Genomic DNA, 21,897 nt, shown 5'->3' on the forward strand with positions numbered 1-21,897 from the left:
GATGTTTGAAAAAGAATTAAATTCCACAAGAAGCTGTTCTTAAAGAGGTAAGATTTGTGCTTTCCTCCCTTTACCCCAAAATACTTGTTCAAATGGCCTGACATTCAGAAGTATCTGTTTGTTTAAAAAAAAGGAAATCACAACCCTTTGCGACCAGATTCAGGCTTCCAAAAGTGTTGATCAAAGCGAGTTACTTGACCAAAATTGAGGATCACTTTGATTTGTCAGCCCCCTTTCATTCCAAAATCTTCTGATGATTCTAGCAATAATGAGGAATAATTATAATGATGCTTAAATACACACAATTTTCTAGTTCATGAGGTATCATTAATGCATTTTACAGAACTTAAACCTTCAGTTTTTTTAAAGATTTTGTTGGCTTCACAATGGCACAATAGTTTTTAAGAACTGGCTTTTATTATTAAAATTCCATCAGTGGCTTTAAGCATGTATGAAATCTGAACGACGTGCTTAAAGCTATTGTTGCTTTGGGCCTCATAGACAACTGTTTTTTTCTATACTTTTTTCATTGAAAATGTCATTCCCCACTATTGCCTTAGCATTTTCCTGTTGAGTATTTCTGTAATCATTTATTAGAGAATTTTTGCCTTTACTTTAAAATAACTACCCATTTCTTTCTGAAAATTAAAACTTTTATTCTGGTCTTTGAAGAATCTCATTATGTTAGCTGACTTTCGGCAAAAGCATTTATCTTTTTCCCCCCTCTTTTTCCCCCTTCTAGTATTTCATTGAAGAGTACTGCAAACCATATGACTCAAATGTAAATACTGTTAGCCTAGAGTAGAACAATTTCAGACAAATTGTTTGGGTTCAACAGTAATGTGAGAGTAAGATTAAGGACCTGTGTTTTGTTTGTTAATAGTAGCCACGAATCTCAGACCTGGTTATTATGAAGTAGCTCACATTATACTGTGTTCTTTAATCCCTGTTAAAAGAGTGAAGGGCTCTGCTCTGCAATCAAGAAAACTTCCAGTATGTGCTGATGTACCAACAAAGAATGAGATTTAGAATTATAAATCTGGTGATAAATTATTTTATCCTTTTGTAGTGGATCATAGTTTCATGGTCTGTAACAGCTGTATTTCTTCTGGATGTGATAGGGTGAAAATAAAAAGTAAATTCAAGAAATGAAAATAAAGAGAGAGCCCCTTCTTTCCTTGTAAAGTGTAGCAGTTTGAATCTCTGTGTGTAGAAGGGAACTGAAACCAGGTCTGAGGAGTTTACTGTATGACCCTTTAAAGTTGCTTCTAACAGTACTCAGCATCCAACTTCTTTAGCTGCTTTCTAAATCTGGATCTGCCTGCCAGTCAGTCTGAAAAAAGGGATGTGAAACACTTCTTTCATCTCCTTACAGTGATTTATGGGATGATGGTATACTTGTAAAGAACTGGGGAGAACGATAAGAGAGGAAGAGCAGCTACAGAGTTTGATGTCATTCTGGAATATTGCTGGAAATGCAGTAGCCTCCTGCCTCTGGCCGCTTTAGATCACAAGAAGTTTCTGACTGTAAATCTCAGGGCAGTGTCTTACAACAGTAAGTATGTGCTTTCTCAAATTGCAAGAGGTTTAGGTAATTAACCCAAAGAAACAGAATGCTAACAAGATTTCTTTTGGCAACTTTCTGTGAAATGCATCTCGTGTGTGTGTGTGTCTCATTTGTCCATGCATGTTTGGTTCACTGGGTGAGCAAGGTTGTCTGTCTTGGCTGCAGAGGTTGAACTGAGCTTATCATGCAGCTTATCTGTCAGTTTTGTAAGCAGAACTGCGGCACAGTCTTAGGACTGGCTCTAGCTTTCATTGTCCGTTAATCTGCTGTTCAGAGGAGTCTCAGAGAAGATACTCCATGCTGGTATTGTTTAGTGGTGTTTTCTGTTTGCCTTTGAAAGCACAGTTGACTTCTTATGAAGCAACTGAATATGAGTTTCTTCATCTCCTCTCCCTCAGTGGAAACATTAGCACTCTCAGCTGGTGTTTATTGGTTCCATAGACAAAACTGTAAGACAAAATTGTAGATCTCATTGTTTTCCAACAGGCTCAAAGTTAGCCATCAAGATGTCCAATCTATCAACATTATGCTGTTGTCATTGAAGGCAAGGGAAGTTTCTACTAGCTGTTTCTACTAGGTCCAGTCTTGCAAAGTTTATACTCTTTGTGGAGGAAAAAAAGCACTGTCCTAGCCTGTGGTAAGTATCTACTGATTTGGGATCTAAGTTTGAGTGCTTCTATAAGATTGTCAGTTTAATCAGAAACGTGAAATACATCTAGTGAACAAGAAAATGGAGGAAGGAAACCCTGCAGTGCTTTCTGAATTTAAAATAAACTTGCCAAGAAAAATGTAGTTACATTACCTGATGTATGAAAATAACTGTTATGATAAAAATGTGTAACTTTCCGTGTGGAAAGCCCTCTTCAGTACCAGGCAATAGTTAAACTGCTCACATGCTCAAAGGAATCTGTTTCACTGCACTTGTGATGAATTATGAATCTGTTTTTCTTAGGCTTTCAGAACAAGCAACAACAATTCAGTTTCATTTTTCCGGAGAAAAGTGAGAAGTAACTCAAGAAAATGACTCTGTTTATTTTTTTTTTAATGTTTATCATTGAATCTGCCACTGGTAAGTATAAATCTTCATTTCAATAGTAGAACCTTCCAAATATTTGCTGAGTATGTGGCATTATCTTGACAGTTGCTTAGAGTGGGGCAAATTTTATATTTTGCAGCTAAGAACAAAATATTAAAGGGTTTGGCAATTTCAGCTCAGCTCTAGACTTAGGAAATTTGGTCCCAAATACCAAAATTATGAAATAAGAAAAGCAGAGATGCTACCTGGAGACACCTGATGATGTTGTATGAGAGCATGGCTGTACGAAGAGCCACAGTAAGGAAGAGAATGAGTCTACTTCTTTTTGTGCCATTCAGAAGTATGGTCACAATAGTTTGCTAAACAACAATCATCTCTGAGAATCTCTGAGAACCTCGGAAGAAATAGAGACTGAAGGCTTATTTTATTCTTCACTATTAATGTTAGACCGTGGTCTCTTTTCTGTATTTTTTAATGACTTCTGTATGCAAAGGTACATTTGGGAAATTTAATTGGAAAAGCAGACTTTGAGGCTAAATTATACACACATAATCTCCTTCCAAGGCAGCTTTCCCAAAGATGTCTGAAGTTTTTAAGAAATCTAGCTACATAATGATTTAGCTTTAATTAAGAAGATAAGAAAATGCAAATGTTAATTCATAGGATCTCTGCTTTTATGGCAGTTGACTGGTTCTGAGGATTAGCCATATTTGTGCAGTCAAACCATATGTGAAGAATTTCTCCTTTCCCCTTCCATTTGTGGCAGCTGTTTTACTGTAGAGTGAGGCCAGATTCTGCCATTTGTGCCCATTTAATTCTGATGCTGTTGGACTGATGTGAAAGAATCTTAGGGAAATGTCCTTTTTTTTTTTTCCCTTCCTTTTCCTTCTGGTTTTACTTCAGTGAGGTAGAATAAAGACTTAGAAAACTGAGTTTTCCAATAAGCATTGCTGGATTAAATAAGTACTGCCGAACCACTCTGCTGAAACAAAAGTCACTTTATAGAAGACCAGCAGCACAGCAAATCACTTTAAAGTCAGGATAATGTAATTTTCTGAAGGAAGTAGTTGGCTTCCTAATGTATCTTTTTTCCTCTTTCTCTGAAGAGAAGCTGTGTCCTCTTCGTACCTCCATCGACGTGCTAGAAGGGGAATATTTTTTCCTCTGTTATCTTGGGTCAATGCAAGAACATTTTCAGGAAGAAGCATACACAATAAACTGGTACAAAGAAAATGCTGGAAAGCAGGAACTGATAAAAGAAACACACAGAATTGTTTCCCAAATGAATTTTCTGGAATTTTGGCCAACTGAACTCAGTGACTCTGGCAATTACTCTGTCAGTCACAGGTGGGTACACAAGCTGGCGGGTGAACATCTTGCTTTTGCATTTGCCTATGAAGAAGCTAGTTTCTTTGTCTTGCTTTGTATTGCTACTGACATCCGTACAAAGGAGGTGCAGGAAACAACATTAACTGCGGTGTCATTTTTCACATCATTTCACAATAACCATCCAGGCAGACCTGTAATATTTACAAATAGCTATAGGCAGTTGCAGGCTTTTAAAGGTTCTGTAAACCTTTTGATAAGGCAGGTAGCATTTCTGCTGGTTTGTGATTAATTACCCAAGCAAAGTGAGTGATAGGCAACCCTTCTACCCACTGCCCAGTAAAAGGAAACATTTGCTTGTCTTCTCCACCAGACTTGTTCTTCCTTACTGCATTGAGTGGATCTCACGCTATGAGGCCTTTCAAGTGGTCTAATTGTACAGTAAAGTAATAAACAAAGAGTAGCATAGCTGAACTCTGGTTTCTGTGTAAACCTTTGCACGCTTAGAGCTGTTCAAAGAACAAATTAAATAATTGGATTTAATTTCTTGCCACTGTAGAACATCATGAGTCAAAAGGAGATATAAGGGTGGGCCTCAATTATTTGGTGGTAATCTTCATTAGACTACCATGAAAGACTAAAGGACTAAATCAAAGGTTTACTACATGGAGTTCTAGGACTAACTTGCACCAAAACTGTAATTCAGCACTTAAAATTGAAGCATTAATTAATGTTAAGCAGATTATTTTGCATGTGATGATTTGTGCTGTTCTCCAGGTAATATTTTTAAGGTTCTTGCCTGGTTCATAAAGGTTATGGGACTGTGGGTAGTGAAAAATGCTCTCCACATTTCTCCAGAAACATCACAGACACAAATTTGATAGTTTACATTTTAAGCTAGACTCCAATTGCTAACTTCCAAATTAACCTGGAAGCTGAAAACCTCATGTTTAATTTTCCATGTATCATTATTATTATTGTCTTACTGATACTATTTTAAAATGTAGTAAGTCACGGGATCTGAAATGCTAAATATTATAAATGGAAAGTCTGCTGGTAGACTATTTCTTTCGGGTTTATGTGATTTCTTTTTAATTGTAGAGTACTCTTTATCCAAACAGTAGGTAAACCTTGAGGAAAATTTTACTCATGTATGTTGAACCCAATCTTAAGAGAATTGTCTTTAAGGGTGATGAGTATGGTAGTTTGGCTACTTTGTTGTGCAAGGTCGTGCAAAGGTGGTGTACTATTGAGTACAGACGTTTGTGTGCAGTAGCACAAGTGAAGCTAGCTGGTTTTGGTGTGTAGGGGGTTAACATTAGATAATACCTGACATAGGCTTGTCTGTTATCATGGACTTGTACTTTTTATATCAAGTCTGATTTTGGCATTAAATTTTGGCTTTATTGATGGCCTTGACCAGTCGTCTATACTGTCACTTCACTGAATATGATGCTAAAAAGCTATTAAATCTAACAACTCACTGCTGCCAGCACCTAACCAGTGGTATAAAATGCATGCTCTGACTTATTTTGGCATGAGGAAGGATAGGCGGAGAGCATACCTGAATCACCAGGCTACTGAAGGAGGTTGTCATAAGTAGTCTAAAATAAAGGACAAAAGAGAGGAAAGCTGTGATAACCCCAGCCTTAATTCAGTCCTTGCGGTTTTGTGGTTATTTTAAGGACTTGGAGTAATGGCAGTAAATCCACAGTAAATTACAAGAACTCTGTAAGATGAATATGAAAAAAATGTAAACTTCAAAACTGGGGGAAACAGCCTTACATATAGAGGAAGGAGATGACAGGAGAACACCTGAAATAAAACTATTAGGATGAAGTTTGTTAAAAATAGTATTTGTTGGAAAACACAAAAATGTCTGAATCCTTTGTGAAATGTCTTGATTTGCTGATTTACTTAAGCAAGAAACTCAGAAGAAAGGTTTTGATTACATCAAAGCGTTCATTTGGAATTAAGAGTTTTGATTTTCTGCTTTTTTGTTTCATTTTGTAGGACTATATTATACTACTACATTTTAAAACTCGGTTCTGAAAGAAAGCATTTTTATTTTGAAAAAAAAAGTTTCTTAATGGAAAGAATATATTTTGATCACTCTGAAACAACTTTTTTTTTTTTTCAAAATTTCTTTCGTTAGGCCTGTACACTCATTTTTCTGTTAGGATCAGAATGAAGGCACATGCCAGAATCTTGCAGTCCCCACACAGGAACAATTCACAGGTCTTACCGCTGGAACAATAGGCATAAGGGGATTTTTTTCGTGGGATTTTAATGGGATCTTGGACTTAGCTTATATGATGGTTCTCACTATTGGAAAACATATTAAAGCAATTACATTTCAGCAAATACAGCTTATTATTTGCAGAAACAGTTTTCTGCAGAGACAGAGGACTTTCAGTAGTCTCTATTGATAGGGAAAAATTGTCGGCTATTGTGGGCTACTGAATTGGCTTCAGATTTAATAAGAATGACAATTAGAATGGAATTAGTTTCAGAGCATTTATAATAGGTTAAAGTTTTGGTTTTGAAAGCAGACATTCTAAGTATATTTTATTAACTATTTAATTTAGAGATAAGTATTTGTAAGCTGTATGGGAAATGATTTTCAGAGTGATTAATAACTGTTTAGGCAGTTTTAGTGAACAAAGTGACAAATACACTTTTTTCAGAAAAGTAAGACAACACATGCTGACAGATTTTGCAAACTAATTAAATTTAGGGATTTTTTTCCTGATATGTTACAACTGACAATGTGCAAGAAGCGACAGGTGAAAATAATGTAACTAGTTTTCATGATGTATTATCCACTTATTTTTGACTTACAGAAGAATCGAGAGTTTTCCAGTTAAAGCAGAAGTGTCCTGCTGAGGAGTAGCATAGATAGCTAAAGTGCGCGTGTGTGTGTTCTTGTAGTAGACTTAGGATATAATTTCAGGGATTAATAGACATCACCTGTAAGCCTGAGTGTGTCCATCTTCAGCAACATTTCTTGAAAAGAAAGGATTTCATATGCACTTCTAGTGGGAGCGGTAAGCAGAAAAACTGTGTCACTCATCTTTGGCAGGATTTCTACTTTGTATGTTTTTTCACAGCGTATATCCTGTGGTTATCAAAGAGAAAACCAGCATACAAAAAAGCGGGTCATCTAGTTGCTCTTTGTTGGTGACCTTGAAACTGAGGGAACTTAGAGGTTCCTGAAAAAAACGAAAGTATAGAGATCCATGATAAACACATGATACATTTTAAGATCCTAATACTGCTTGCTTTTTCAATCTGTTTAGAGCAGTTGAAAGCAGTGGGAACACACATATTTAGAGGTAATATTGTTTGGAAGGCAGAGTGACAGCTCTTGCTGTAGATTGAAATATTGAGATAACGGTGGCTTGTTGCAGTGAAATAGTGAAGGGATGACTTAGAGTTGGCTATGTATCCCGTAAATTTGGTTTATATTCTCTAGGGGCTTTCACTTCCCTGTATCCTCTCCTGAGTCGAACTTCCTTCTTAGTGGGTTTGGTGGGGGGAGTTGAAAGGCTGTTAAGCCAGAAATGGTTTTGTTCCCTGCAAATCGTCACTAAAGAATCTTAGCAAGTGAAAACCAGGATAGAAATATAACAGCTCAGACACTAGCAGATTAAACAATACAACTTAATGCATTTTTTTGTTGAAAGTTGTGTATATGGCAGACGACTAGAAATTATGTAAGCCAAATTCATCTTAGTTTGCATAGATATGGTTTTGTCATCTGCAGGGAGCTGCTTCTTGCCAGATTTTGGCTCATCAGGTAGAATATCTTGATCCACTTTGGGTGAAATCGTCATATTTGTTGGATTGATGAAGATGATGAAGGTATGACCACAGAAGAAAGCCTCTGTGGAGTGACAGTGCTGAGGACAACATGTGACTTTATTGATCCTTTTCTTCCATCTGCTGAATCTAGATAGTAAAATCATATGTATATTATGGCTAGATCTGTAATTGCCTCTCCAGCAGTATTCAGATACTAGTGTGATGCCTAAAGAAACACACAGACTCAGTGGAATTAATTGGAACTAATATCTATGTCTACACCTAAACTTATCTTGGGTACCTTTACTGTCAGGGAGAGAAAGGTGCCTTTCTGGAGCACAAATTATCTTGTCCTAAACCAAGCATATAAAATAGGTCACGTAAACTGCACTCTAAAAGGGTGACTATTGATTGTGGCCCCACTGCTGACTGTGATTAGTAGCTCTGATTTCAATGTGTAAATGTGATGTTGAAGAATAGGTGAGAAGGACTCCACCCACTGTGAATACCCATGCGAGCACATCTCTGATGGAAAAGTTTTGATAAGGTTTTTCCTGTTTGTGATACCATAGTTAACTGATTGAGAAACCAAACCACTATGTTTTGATTTAGATAGTTGCAATTATGAGTAATGAATATCTCAAGTGACCAAGGAGAACAAGGAGAACCTGTGTAGGCTGAAAAAGGGCTACAATTCGAAGAGGATGAGCAAAATACAGAAATACATCTGTTTGGGGAGCTTAAAAAGGGAAGAAAGACCAAATCCAAACTTGGTCCAAATTCGTCATATAAATGATGTCCTAACAGTACTTCTGAATCTTGTAACAGTACAAGGCATGTCAGTCAAGAATGGTGTATAAGCTGATACACTCCTCAGGCTTCCTTCTCCATTTCAACTGCATTGTCCCCCGAGCCCTTCTCATCAAAATGATTCTTGACTAGTTTCAGTTCTCCTGGGAACAATTCCTTTTTCTTTTTTTGGCGACAGAAATATTCAGACATATTTATGAAGATATGACTGACACTGGAGGGAAGTGCTCTGTGATTGCTGCTTTTGCTTCGTCAGACCCTACTTGTTCAGTAAAAAATGAGAGCTTTATGCGCTAATTGTGAAGTCTCGCCCATTAACTTACGGCAGCGTTTGACTTTCTCTTAAGCCCTAACTTTACTGAAGTTAGGCCAACTTTGCCAAAATTAAACCAAAAGTCCTCCAGCTTCTTTTCTTTTGGTAGTCATGTATTGGACATATCCAGCAATGAATTAACTCACAGCTATAATTGGATTTTTTAGAGGAGTAGGTGAATAGAACATAGTAGATAGCTGAATGACAGTGGTCAGCAGCTAGATATTCAGAAGAGGCATTTTTAGAGCATATTCGCCTGATCTTTTATAGATACTGCACGGGATGTGATGACCGTGCTTTAGAAGTGGTAGTTCCTGCCTCTTCCAGTCAACCTGAGGTGGCCAGACACTGTAGATCCCTGATCAGTGTAGACTGAAAGACAAAGATATGAATCCTTTCCAAGATACCTTGTTTTGCAGACATGCTTGAATCCATAAATGATTCTGTAATTCATGACACTTGTGTAGTTTAGAAATATTTCCAAAATATCGCTGCCTATCTGCACAGTATCAAACAATTAATAATGTTGCTTTGTGAACAAAAGCAGAGTTGCCCATCTTATCCATTTGTAAAATATGTAAAAAATTTTTCAGTTACTGCTTTAAACCTTAGCAATGCAAAGGAGATTAAACCCGCAAAATCACTAGCTGATTCAAGGTCCTAAAACTCTTTTATGATCACTTGTAACTATGCACCATGCCACAGATTGTTGCATCCTTGTTCTGGTTGATATAGCATACATTGTCATATTTCATAGATATAATTGTGTTGTCAAATGCTTTGTGATAGATGATGTAGTTTAAATAACCTCTTTTGTTATCGGAAATAACACACAGTTGGGGGTGGAAAAGTAATAAAGGGGAATATAAATAGTTAGGTCGCTGTAGATGTACTTTTTACCTAACAGATATATTAAAGAATTTATTTGTATTTTATTGTGTAACTCACACATTCCTTTAGCAAGCTCTTAAAACGGATTTTGCTCTGTGGTGGTTTGTTTTTTTTTTCACAGCAATGGAAAACAGAATTTCACAGTTCAGAAGTGGACCTTGAATGTACTTGAAAGAAATAAAAGCAGCTGTTTCAACAAAAATCATTTAACTACAGAAATTAAAAATGCTGGAACTGGTCTTTCACTGAAATGCAGTGGATTGTCTGGCAATGAAAATGATAGCATAACATGGTACAAGGTAATTACTGAAACAGTATCACTCAAATCATTAGCTATAGAAACAAAACATCTGATTGCAGGAAAAATTAATTACAAGCAAATTTTTAGAAGCATCTACAAACATTGTTAAGCTTTAATTTCTCAGGTTATTAGGGAAAAAAACTTCAGACAGATATGCAAAAGAAAGCTTTTCTCTGCTCTGTGATATGTTAGAAAAATGTACCTGTAATCAGAAATTCTTAATAAACTGGTAGTTTGGAATGATAGAAGATCTGATACACATCTCTGTTTGCTGATTTAGCCAGCTGCTACTTTGCTGATACAGATACTATCCTGACACTAAATGAGGTGCCAAGATATTTGTTTTACGGTTGGCATGTGCTTGTAAAGTAATTGCAAACTTTTCAATTTTGCTGTTCGTTTTAGGCAAATCATCGGTCTTCTCTCTACCAGCTTTTGCCCAAGCATAGATGATAGTTGTGTAAGCACCTGTAACTATTGGGTGTTGTGCTTGTCTGTTACATGAAGGACCATGAATAGGTTTCTTCCACCCTGTCCCTATGCATCGCCTTGACCCGTGCTCCTTATTCCTCTCAGGTGTCCTGGCTGGAGTAACAGACCCTGCTTACTCCATGTTGAATTAGTTTCAGGAAGAGATTTTGGCTGCTTAGGTACGGGCATCTGGATTCTGCCTGGCAGAGTGAACCACAGCCCTGCTTCCTTGTCCTTTGGAGCCTGGGAGGATAGGACCATTGATGAATAGGGCCACAGGTGGATATGTTTTCCTCAGTAAAGGACCATACCCCAGACTGACCTATCTCATGACTAAGCTGAGTATACCGATGCCTAGTATTTTAATGCCTGTGTGAGACAGATGAAGCAGCCATCCTTGCGCCTAAATATCCTTTGGTGGGTGATTGGGTGAAAATTTTCAGAGCCTTCGTATCACACCTTGAGCTGAGCTAAAACAGGACTGGTCACACATGCCTTTTGTACAAGAGCCTGGTAGTAAGCATATACATCCAAGAAATGTCTGTTCAATGGATAATTTCCAGCAATGATCATTTCCCTTCTTGATCTAAGGTAATTCAGACCAGAACCAAACATTGCTGCGTTTTCACAGGACACTTCACTTAGTGTGTGCTATGAATTAAAAAAAACCCCAACCAAACAAAACCAACAAACTGGAGTTTGTTTTGGGGGATAGGGAGGGTAAACAAATGTGAGTCCAACTCTCGTCACCCTCTGAGATGGTAACTTTCCCTATTGTTGAGGCATTTTGCTTTAACCTGAAAGCTCCTCATAAGTCTAGACAACTTTTGGCCACAAGCAGGTGACACCTACAAACCCAGGCCATCATTTTGAAAAAAATAGATGAGTGCATTTAAATTCCTCGTACATTATCTTTATACCCAGGTGCTTACTTGGAATTGCAGTGCTGTCAGCTTCTAATGGATTAAATGTTCAAATGTTGCATTTAAGTGACCATGACTGAAAATTGGACCCTCACCTCTCTTGGGTCAGTTAAATGTCATTAAGATAGTGAAGGAGTGATGGTGACACTTTGTTTCAAAAATCACATTTAACTTCTTTAAGGTTTTGAATGTATGTTTGTGACAGAATGATATCTTCTGTCTTTATTGATGCAGGACTGTAAGAACTATGAAAATCAAACAGAGCAGGAACTGGATTTTAGAAACTTAAAAGTACAGCACTCTGGGATATATACCTGTAAAATTTTAATCAGTCATGAGGGAAAGATGTACCACAGCACAAATACAATTAAGCTGGTAGTAGAAGAAGGTAAGAAAGCTTTCTGAAATTTTGAAGCATGCTTTTTGATTCTCTTTACTATGGAGATTTTTAATTACAGTTCTCATTTGATAAATATATAGAAGGGTGATCTGAACTATTTTACAATTATTTCAAAAATAAAAAAGCAGAAGAAGGAGTTTATATGACATATTATCGAAATTGGAAAATTTATTTACTATGTTTCCCCTGCAGTTTTATTTTTTTCAAAATTAGCTGCTGTAAGCTGTACAATCTTACCAAGAGTTTTAGAGAACTATTGTAAATTCTGAACTGTATATATATACATGTGAAAAAAACACAGGACATACTGTGTTTTAAACTACTCAATAATGCCAGAGTCCAGATATTGTTCTTTGAATTGCAAGACATGTATATGATTAGTTGTAGAAATAAAGCAAATGTGTAATTTTTACTGTGTTATAATGTAGGTAAGCTATTACTTCAATAGCAGTACTTCTTTGTATTTTAGATGCACCAGAGGCTGTAAGTTTGGAGATAGTTGGACGCGATGAAGAAATTGAAACAGAAATAGGTATGAAATTAGTACAAGAATCTTTGTGGTAGCTACTGCGTATATATGCTTTTGTTCTGATCTCTTTATGATTGATGGTCTGATCAAGTGTAATCAAACTAAGAATTGTCTGTGCACCCTTCTGGATCTGATCCATCCTGACATCTGATTGTGTTTTGCCTAGTGTGTTCCATGACTGATATACAAGTACACTAATTGCACCCTTTTACAGAGGCAGAACCTGAGGTTGCTTCTATGACCAGCAAAAGAAAGTGGTGGTGATGATAAACCATCTCTCCATGGCTTTCTTTTGTAGATAGCAAACCCCATGGAGCGATGTGTGAAAGACGTCGGGTTTGTTCAGCGAACAGCAATAATGAGTAATCCCCTTAATAACTGATGCAGTTGAGGATGTTACTCAGCAGGGAAATGAGAAGTGTGAGGGCTGACAGTCCTGGCAATGCGAGCATGAAGATCTGCTGCAAAGAATTGGTTATATTGTCAAAAGCCAAGACCTTCACTGTGCTTCTAGCTGGGAGTAGGTTAGATAACATGGTCTGCAGGCTTCACACAGGGTTGGATGGGATCCAGGATTTTGTGACTGAGGCTGTAATTAATTTTTAAAAACAGAAGTTTACCTGTCTTTTTCCTCTCCTGTGCCTGAGGGCTTCTCCCATCTGGTTACTTAGTCCTTCCTTTCCAAGTCTGAAAAATATTTACCCCCTCTGTTGCTCATACATGTATCTCACGTATTTGCTCACCCAGGACCTCAGATGCTAATTTTAATTCCTTCCTACAAAGACCAGTTGGTAGGTCCTTTTTCCAATGGTAGTACCCCAATCCTATCATGCCTCATATCGCCCAACCTTCCAGTACAAAAAAAAACTCTTTCTGCACATTTCTTCCCACTTACTGTGCTTGTCCCAACCCTTAGCAGGTTTCAGCATCAAATGATTATGAACAACCTGTCTTCCATCCCTTATATGCCTTGATAAGGTCATTTGATGAGGTCATTGAACTACCTGTTGAGTGATGAGACAGATGGCATGGTGGAGAATGAAGGGAATTTTGGATGAGCTAGGTCCACAGTCTTTCAAACCTGTCATTGTTAGGTGGTGTTCTATAATATTTCCCCCCAAATAGCTGTTGTGTGTGGTGAAAAAGCTGGAGTTGTGAGGTACATGATACTGGAAATTTAGGTCTGTGTTTCAATCTGCACCACTGTGATTTGGATTTCTAAGGTCCAAATCTAAGATGGGTAGGTTTTCAGCTGGATTCTGTTTTAAAAGTTTTGAAGCAGTTCCACTGGCAGCATCCACTCTGATAAACTTGACAAGTCAGCTTATAATGTGTCCCCTTAGAGAATTCTTGGGCAGGCCTCGCTTACTGGAAAGCATTTGTGCATGATGGCCTGAACAAGAACAAACATGTCTTTTGTGGCTTAATAAAGGGCGTTCTGGATGTGTTCCCTGGAAATGATGCAGACGTAGCCTGGAAATGGTGATGTAAAGTTGCAACTAACCTCAGGTCAAACTTGCCATGACAAAGTTTAAAATAAAATGCCTTGCAAATCATTAAATCTCATACTCACAGAGCTGCAGCCTTCTGCCTTTATTTTGCCAAGTATACAGCTGTCTTTTTAGTTTTACTCTTTCTTATAATTAAATGAACTCTACGGGTGGTTCCTGTCACTTCCAATTAGTCCTTTGAAATGGTACAAAGTAGGTGACTAAGTGACTTGCTCACATATTCAGGATTATGCAGATTTCCAGATGTGGTGCTGGGATGAGAATTTCTTCTGTGAGACTTCAGTAGGGTCTCTAACAGGTGTTGGTTTTATTGAGTAATAGTGTGTAGTTTAGTTATTATAATCAATTGGTTGTAATTCCCCTGACCAGTTACTTACTTTTACCTGGCCCTGGGGCACTGGTAATAGGTTTTCCTCTCATTCTCTACCTGCAAACATGGTCTACTTCATAGAATCATAGAATATCTCAATTTGGAAGGGACTCGCAAGGATCATCGAGTCCAACTCCTTTTAGTTCTCTAAAGCCTGAAATTCTCTGGCCTATTTAAACTCTTCTGGCTGTGACAGTTTATCTGAGAGAAAGCAGTGGATGACTGTCACTCTGCAACAAGGTGCAACAGAGCCCTGTGTGTGATTGCCAAAGCCGCCATCAGTGCAGGTGGAACACCTACGAAACATGGTGCAGGGGCTATAAAGTCCAGAAAGGAGCACAGCTCATGGGATACGTTGCCTGAAAAGCTGACATTTTACTGCACTGTGAACATGAATGCTGCTTCTGACTGGATCTTCTCTTGTTATGCCTTGTTTAGGTAAAGAAGAGATACTCAATTGCACAGGTTTCTTGGGTTATGATATGCAAGAAGATGCCAGCCTCTACTGGTTAATTAATCAAACATTTCCAAAAAAATGCACACGTATCCCTGAGAATGAACCTTCAATATGTGAAGAAGAGTTCAAAAAATTACAGTAGGTTTCCTGAAAATACTGCACTTTTGTTTGTATATGATAATGTCCTGCACCTTGTGGAACTGCAAATTCAGTAAAACCTCAGTCTGAGGTTATTTTAGAACCTTTTTGTCAAAATCTGCCTCTCTGCTGGTTGTAGGTTTCTGTACAGATAGTGTTGCTAACATGATTCCTTGTTGCAGGCTGGGAAACAAGTTCTATGTCACAAGCCTACTACGGATTAAAAAAGTAACAGACGAGGACATGCATCATAATTTCACCTGCGTATTGCAAGCTAATGAAAGAACACAAATAAAAATAGTGAAACTGAAGAAAGGTACGGTATAATCTAGGAATCATATTTCTCATATGTAATTATTAATCATGCCAGCCTTCCAATCCTGAGGGTAGGATTTCAGAACATCTCTCCAAATCTGTCTGTGAGCATATGAAGGTCCTGGTCCATCTGGTGCTGGATCTAACAACCCCCTGGGTGATTCCTGCTCTGAGACAGGGGCAGCAGGGGTTGCTGCTACATCTGCTGGAGCAGGTGTGTGAGGGCTCCATGGTTCAATTGCTGCTGCTGTGGGCTTAACTGGGGAGGCTGAGCTATGCTCTGACTGATCCCTGGGCAGCACTTTGTTGGATCCCGTGGCAGAGCGTTCCCTGGGCTCTCCTACTCGTCAGATTGGTGGCATCATGAGGGTTAACTACCCAAAGCTTGGTAGAGCCCGGAGTCTGCTGTTTGGATTGCTTTGTTTATTAAGCAGCTCTTTCTAAAATTAAAATCTGAGGTTTTGGTTGGTTTTTGTAGTTTGTTTTGGTTTATTTTCTTTTTTTCCTGGAAAGGTCAATCTTTTATGTTCCTGATAATGTCTGAAATGTTCTTGTTGATAGTTTCTCTCTTGTCAGGGTCCCTATCCTTCTAACTATGGAAAGCTGACCTCTACCATGTAGTAGTACTTCACATTTATAGTCCAAACAGCCTGGAGGTTCATGGCAAATGGGCATTCCCCTCTTGTTTTCCACCTCTCTCACGCCTTTCCAAGCTTTACTGGGAGGAAATATGTGAAAATAGACTACTCAAAAGATGATGCATATAATAAAGCAAATGAAATAGACTACAATGAGCATGACTTGACAGTGACTTCATAAAGACTTCACAAAGATTTAAGGGTTAAAAATCTCTATGTGGAAGTAAAAAGACAAAGATAACAGAATAATAATTAGAAAAACCCAACCCAACCCAAATGAAAGCCTGAAACAGACTAGAGACAGAAGGAAAAAAAAAAAAAAAAATCTTGGGCAAAGATATTAAAGAGGACATTAAGGACTGTTATGGGTGGACTGAGAGAGGGGTGAAAGGTAGAGAATAACAGGAAATAATAAAGAACCTGAAGAAAACTCATCATAGAAGTGAGTGACCATCAGTTTGGGACGCTGTATATCTATGAGGATCTGTAGTGTCTGTCTTGATCCCACACACAGTTCATTTATGTGTGTGGAGGGTGTGTGAATGCGTGCCAGATTGTTTCTCCAGTATTTAGAGTAATCCATGTTCTGTAGTTCTTCTCCATCTCAGGACAAATGGCATGCATATGTGATTGAATTATTAACAGGAAAGGATTCATATCAGCATTGTGACTTTTGGGAGTGATTTTAAGATGCCATCAGTATTGAATACAGCAATCTTGTCATGTAATTCTCTTTGTTAAGGCAATAATTTCCTGGGTTTCTGTTTTACAGGGAACACCCGAGATCTGCCTGTGCACATATTTACAACTGGAATGGTCCTTGCTGTACTGTTTCCATGTGTTGCTGTAGCTGCGGTGTTTTTCTGTGTGATGTTTAGAGTCGACTTAGTTCTATTTTACAGGAACATATGCAGAAGAGATGACACTGCTGGAGGTATGTCTTGGCTAATGCCAACATTGAAATAAGTGTATTGATTAAAAAATAGTTTCTGGTAGGTTCTGCAGAACAGTCACCTTTGAGGAAGAGACAAATAAATCCAGGAGTTTTGTGAGTAGAAACAGCAAAGAATATGTAAAAGAGAACTTGATGGTCAGGTGCTAAAGTGAGTTTGTTACACACCTGAGGCAGTAACAGCAGATGCCTCTGGAACAGTGGAAGTCCAGAATCATAGAATCGTTTAAGTTGGAAAAGACCTTTAAGATCATCAAGTCCAACCATAAACATAGCACGGCCAAATCCACCACTAAACCATGTCGCTAAACACCACATCGACACGTCTTTTAAATACCTCCAGGGATGGTGACTCCTACTTCCCTGGGCAGCCTGTTCCAGCACTTGACAAACCTTTCAGTGAAGAAATTCTTCCTAATATCCAATCTAAACTTTCCCTGGCACAACTTGAGGCCATTTCCTCTTGTCCTATCACTTGTAACTTGGGAGAAGAGACCGACCCCCACCTGGCTACACCCTCCTTTCAGGTCGTTGTAGAGAGCAATCAGATCTCTCCTCAGCCTCCTCTTCTCCAGGCTAAACAACCCCATCTCCCTCAGCCGCTCCCCATCAGACTTGTGCTCTAGACCCTTCACCACCTTTGTTGCCCTTCTCTGGACTCACTCCAGCACCTCAAGGTCTTTCTTGTGGTGAGGGGCCCAGAACTGGACACAGCACTCGAGGTGCAGTGTCACCAGTGCCAAGTACAGGGGGACAACCACTGCCCTGGTCCTGCTGGCCACACTATTGCTGATAGAAACCAGGATGCCGTTGGCCTTTTTGGCCACCTGGGCACAGTGCTGGCTCATGTTCAGCTGGCTGTCCACCAACACCTCCAGATGTTGGTTAGATGCTGTTCAGATGTGTTCTGTTCTGCCATATTCTTCATCACAAAAGTTGACGAAAGTGGAAAAGTTTACAGTTATCTCTCTGTAAAGAGGATGAACACTCTGGTGTTGTCAGACAGGCAGACTGACAGAAATTTTTTTTCACCCCACTGATGCCCTTCAGTGAGGTGAAGGTTAAAATGCTTCCTTGACTGTAGAGGCCATTGCAATGTTCATAAGTTTGTCACTAAATGCATCTAAGGAGAGCAGGAGAGCACACTCCTGGTATCTTGCCAGGCAGCGTCGCTGTGACCTTCACTTAAGGAGCAAGCCTGACAGTTACCCAATTCTGGGTATAATTTTTCTGAAAATTGTGTTGAAAAAGCTTGCTGTATATATGCACCTGATTTTCTTAGCTCTCCTTAGTCTCCAAATCAACTTGAATATAGCTTGAATAAACTGCAGTTGTTGGAGATTTCTCAGTCATGGGTGGACGTCATTTATGCCTGCTTAATTGTTACCTGTTGATGTTAGCTGTCACTGCGTACACTGGCATACAGGGAGGATCTTTGAGAACCTGGACTAGGCCACCCTGGAGGAACTGATTATCTGATACTAGGCAATGGATTTCCTACCCCTAGAGCTCTTGCTTGCGTAGGGTTTCATGGGCTTTAGTTTGTACTCTCTCTTATGAACTACGTGTAGTAAAGTATCTGGAAAGGGAAGCAAAGAAGTACAGTGTAAGATGCAAAGCTATTTGTGCCACTGTATCTATCCAGATAGTTGTTCTGTGGTAAGGTTCAATTAGATATCATGCAATGTGGTACACCTGGCCTCTGAATTGGTCTTGGATTTTGTGTTTGTAAATTACTGCCCAAAGCACGACTGGACACAGTATACTCTTATAATTAAGATAATACATTGATTTATTCTCTTTTGCCAGTACCCGTTCTACAGAACTACTTGATAGTCTTAGACAAAGAGTAAAATAAATGTGGAAGTCTGCACTGTCACTTAAATAGCATTTTTATCATGTTAAAAACACATTTTTTGCTTACCTTCATTTTCTTGATCATCACAGATGTGACATTAACTGTTAAATTCATGTGTTTTTTTTTAAAAAAACCAAACACCTTAATGTAGAAAGGATATGTTATTTTCAAATATTTGCCAAATGCAATCAGAATCTTTTGTATCAGATTTAAATTGATTCAGGACTTTTTTTGTTTGAAGACTGTTTGGGATATCACAGGAAAGAGCAGGAGTTTCTAGGTGCTTTGCTACTGAGACAATAAGTTTGAAAACCAGAATGGTGGATCAGATACTGTTATTTCTAATGGTTGCTTACAGGACAACAATTGGTGATTTCTTTCCAGATGGAAAAGAATATGATGCATTTGTGTCTTACCTGAAAGACTGCATTTCTCCTACTGAAGAAGAGAGAGAATTTGCTTTGAAGATATTACCCATGATATTAGAAGAAAACTTTGGATACAAGTTATGTATATTTGAGAGGGATGTATCCCCTGGAGGAGGTAAGTGTATTGAATATTTTTGTCATTAAATAGGCACATGATTTTCACACAAAATTAAAAGTCTGTAATTAGAAGGGATTCTTTCAAATGTGTTGTACATTAAATGAAAAATGTATCATTTCAGTCTAGACTATGTGCATGCAAAGTTTGCGTGCACACATTTTATGTATTTTACAGATATATTTATGAATTGATATACACCTATACACATATACACACACACATATCTTTAGTTACACAGAACCAAGATGAACAGATGGAAAAAAGCTAGCATGGAAAAAATTAAGGTGAGAACAGAGAAGATGTCAGATGTTTCACAGTAATCGCGCTCTTGCTCTGCTTTTGCTGAGAGCAGGTGCCTATGAATGAACTCACATTTACTGCACAGAGCAGCTGGTGTCTCTGGTACTAGTTATTCTCAGGTAACTTGTATGTTTGCAGTATCTTCAGTGTGGTGGTTGAAACCATTTTGTGAATGTAATGGGTGCTATAACAAAATAGAAATGAGAACATGGAATTTTGTTTCTCTAAATGGCCAGTGGATAGAATTTTGCAGGTGCTTGGAAAAAAGATACTAGGGGATTCAATTTAGTCCAAAGATCTAGTTGAGGAATAGAATTTCATTGTTAAAAACACAGAACAATAAGGTCAACCGCCTTGACAAGGCAGGATCTTGTCTCCTTGTATCCATTCCTGACGTATTTTTCTAACCTGAGAGGTGCCACAGCTCTCCCAAGCCATTTTTAAAAAATGTATTAAAAAAAGGCTTTCTGAGTATTGTCCAGTTCTTTCAGTAGTTTTAGCTTATTTCCTTTTCTCTGCTCTGATACATTGTGAATATGGAAAACAAAGTATTTCCTTCTATTCACAGGACCATCTAGTGTGTTGTAATACCCTTGTCAGCCTCCTTCTGCTCTCAGTTTTCTCGTCTTTAGTTGACTCCTGGAGTTTGCTTTGCAAAGGCCTGTTTTCTAGATCTCTGGTCTCTGTAGACCTTGTCCCATGGTGCTGAAGCAAGCACAAGAAATTGTGCATGAGAATTGAATATGGTGCATGGGTGTTTGAAGCATATCACCATTTGATTTCATTCATCGCTTGTCATGACAAAAGTCATGGGTCTAAAACACAGTTGGAACTCATTCTATCATCACATGCTAGTCTTCTCAGCCTTGGATTACTGGCAATAGATTTGGGTATTCGGTGACATAAAGGAAGGAGCAACCTGAGGGCTACTGAATATTTGGAGAGAGGTTGCTGTTGGTGACTTTCTGTGGAATCACTCCAATAGTGTCTTATCATGAAAGAGCAAAGAGATGTCTGGTTGGAGGGAAAATAAATTCTGCTGTAACCTTCTATCCATGTGACTACTGACAGACAGCTGTCTAGGGTAGCTGGAGATTGTATGTAGGTTTTTGTCTGCTCCAGAGAACAAACTTTGGCCACACCTGAGATCATTTTTGCGGACTTGTCATCTGTAATGCGTATTAATCTCGGCTTAGGGACAGGGTACTTACATGCTGTCACTTTATAAGGGGATCATTTTTGGTACACGTGCAATTGTTAAAGGATAAGTCGATTCAGTGCCTATCCTTTCAATTTAGTTTAATAACACATTTATCTTTAATTTGCAGCGGTTGTTGATGATATCCATTCATTCATTGACAAAAGCCGAAGATTAATCATTATACTGAGCCAGAACTACGTTTCTGACAGAGCCATGTATGAACTTGAGAGTGGACTGCATAAAGCCCTAGTTGAAAGGAAAACTAAGATCATATTAATTGAATATCTGCCTATAAGTGACTACAATTTCTTGCCAGAATCACTGTCTCTTTTACCATCAAAGAGGGTTGTGAAGTGGAAAAAGGATGAATCTCTTCCTGTGAATTCCAGATTTTGGAAGAACCTTCGGTACCTGATGCCAGCAAAACCTGCCAAGATAAACACCAAAGGGCACTATAATAATCATGACGTAATCTCAGAAGGAGCTCAACCACGGGCTGAGGGCTGGGACTTTAATGCAGTCGTATAACAATTCTGGAGACAGATGATGCTGCAGAAAATTGCGCATTTTGCTAACTAATAGAAAACACAAACTGCACACTTACTTTGGGAAGATAGTGTTCATAAGACGCCAAGTCCGAGAAGAATGTAGAAATTGTAACAATGGCTAGGATGATGTTAACCCCAATGCTAAATGCTATCCCAGAGAGAATTTCCTCAGCAATCTAGACCAGGAGCAGAAGCACAATGCAAAACATTTTGATTTCATATTTTCCAGTAATGTAGAATGACATTAGTTATACTTGCATACTTTTTGAGGTCCCTCAATAAATATGTCAGTATTTGCAAAGTATTATTATTTAGATGCTCTAGGTTTTGTATTTTGGTGTTTCCTAGGGATCCTGCTTGGGAGTAGACCCAAACGGCTCCTGCCCCAGAGAGCTTGGCATGCAGACTTTGGGCAATGTCAAGCAGAAAAATCAAGTGAAAACAGAGAAAATGGAGGTTAGAAAGGGTAGGGCAGATTTGCTCGGGCTTCAGTATTCGCTACTGTATTCACAGTAGCGAATACTGAACTTGGTATTCACTACTGAGTTGTATGTGGTCTAGACAGGCCAAGTGGAAGTGATTTGGAGGAATGGTAAAAACAGTTTCCATCCTCCTGTTTCACTGAGAATACTGTAAATGCACATTTTGGCAGGTAGAAGAGGGGGATAGGATAGAGATAATAGTATTTTGAT

The 21,897-nt window shown here is 38.5% G+C and overlaps 1 protein-coding gene across 1 annotated transcript; it reads left to right on the plus strand.

Moving 5' to 3' along the window:
- Positions 1-2,587: 2,587 nt before the first annotated feature.
- On the plus strand, positions 2,588-21,185 carry IL18R1 (interleukin 18 receptor 1). The gene is made up of 10 exons (XM_009704169.1): positions 2,588-2,636; positions 3,710-3,950; positions 9,869-10,046; positions 11,677-11,830; positions 12,312-12,374; positions 14,691-14,847; positions 15,030-15,163; positions 16,573-16,734; positions 18,995-19,153; positions 20,785-21,185. Exons 1-10 carry the CDS (start codon positions 2,588-2,590, stop codon positions 21,183-21,185), a joined length of 1,698 nt encoding a protein of 565 aa, XP_009702471.1.
- Positions 21,186-21,897: the final 712 nt, after the last annotated feature.

The sequence above is a fragment of the Cariama cristata genome, unplaced genomic scaffold (genome assembly GCF_000690535.1).
Source record: "Cariama cristata isolate BGI_N322 unplaced genomic scaffold, ASM69053v1 scaffold87, whole genome shotgun sequence".
NCBI lineage: Eukaryota > Metazoa > Chordata > Aves > Cariamiformes > Cariamidae > Cariama > Cariama cristata.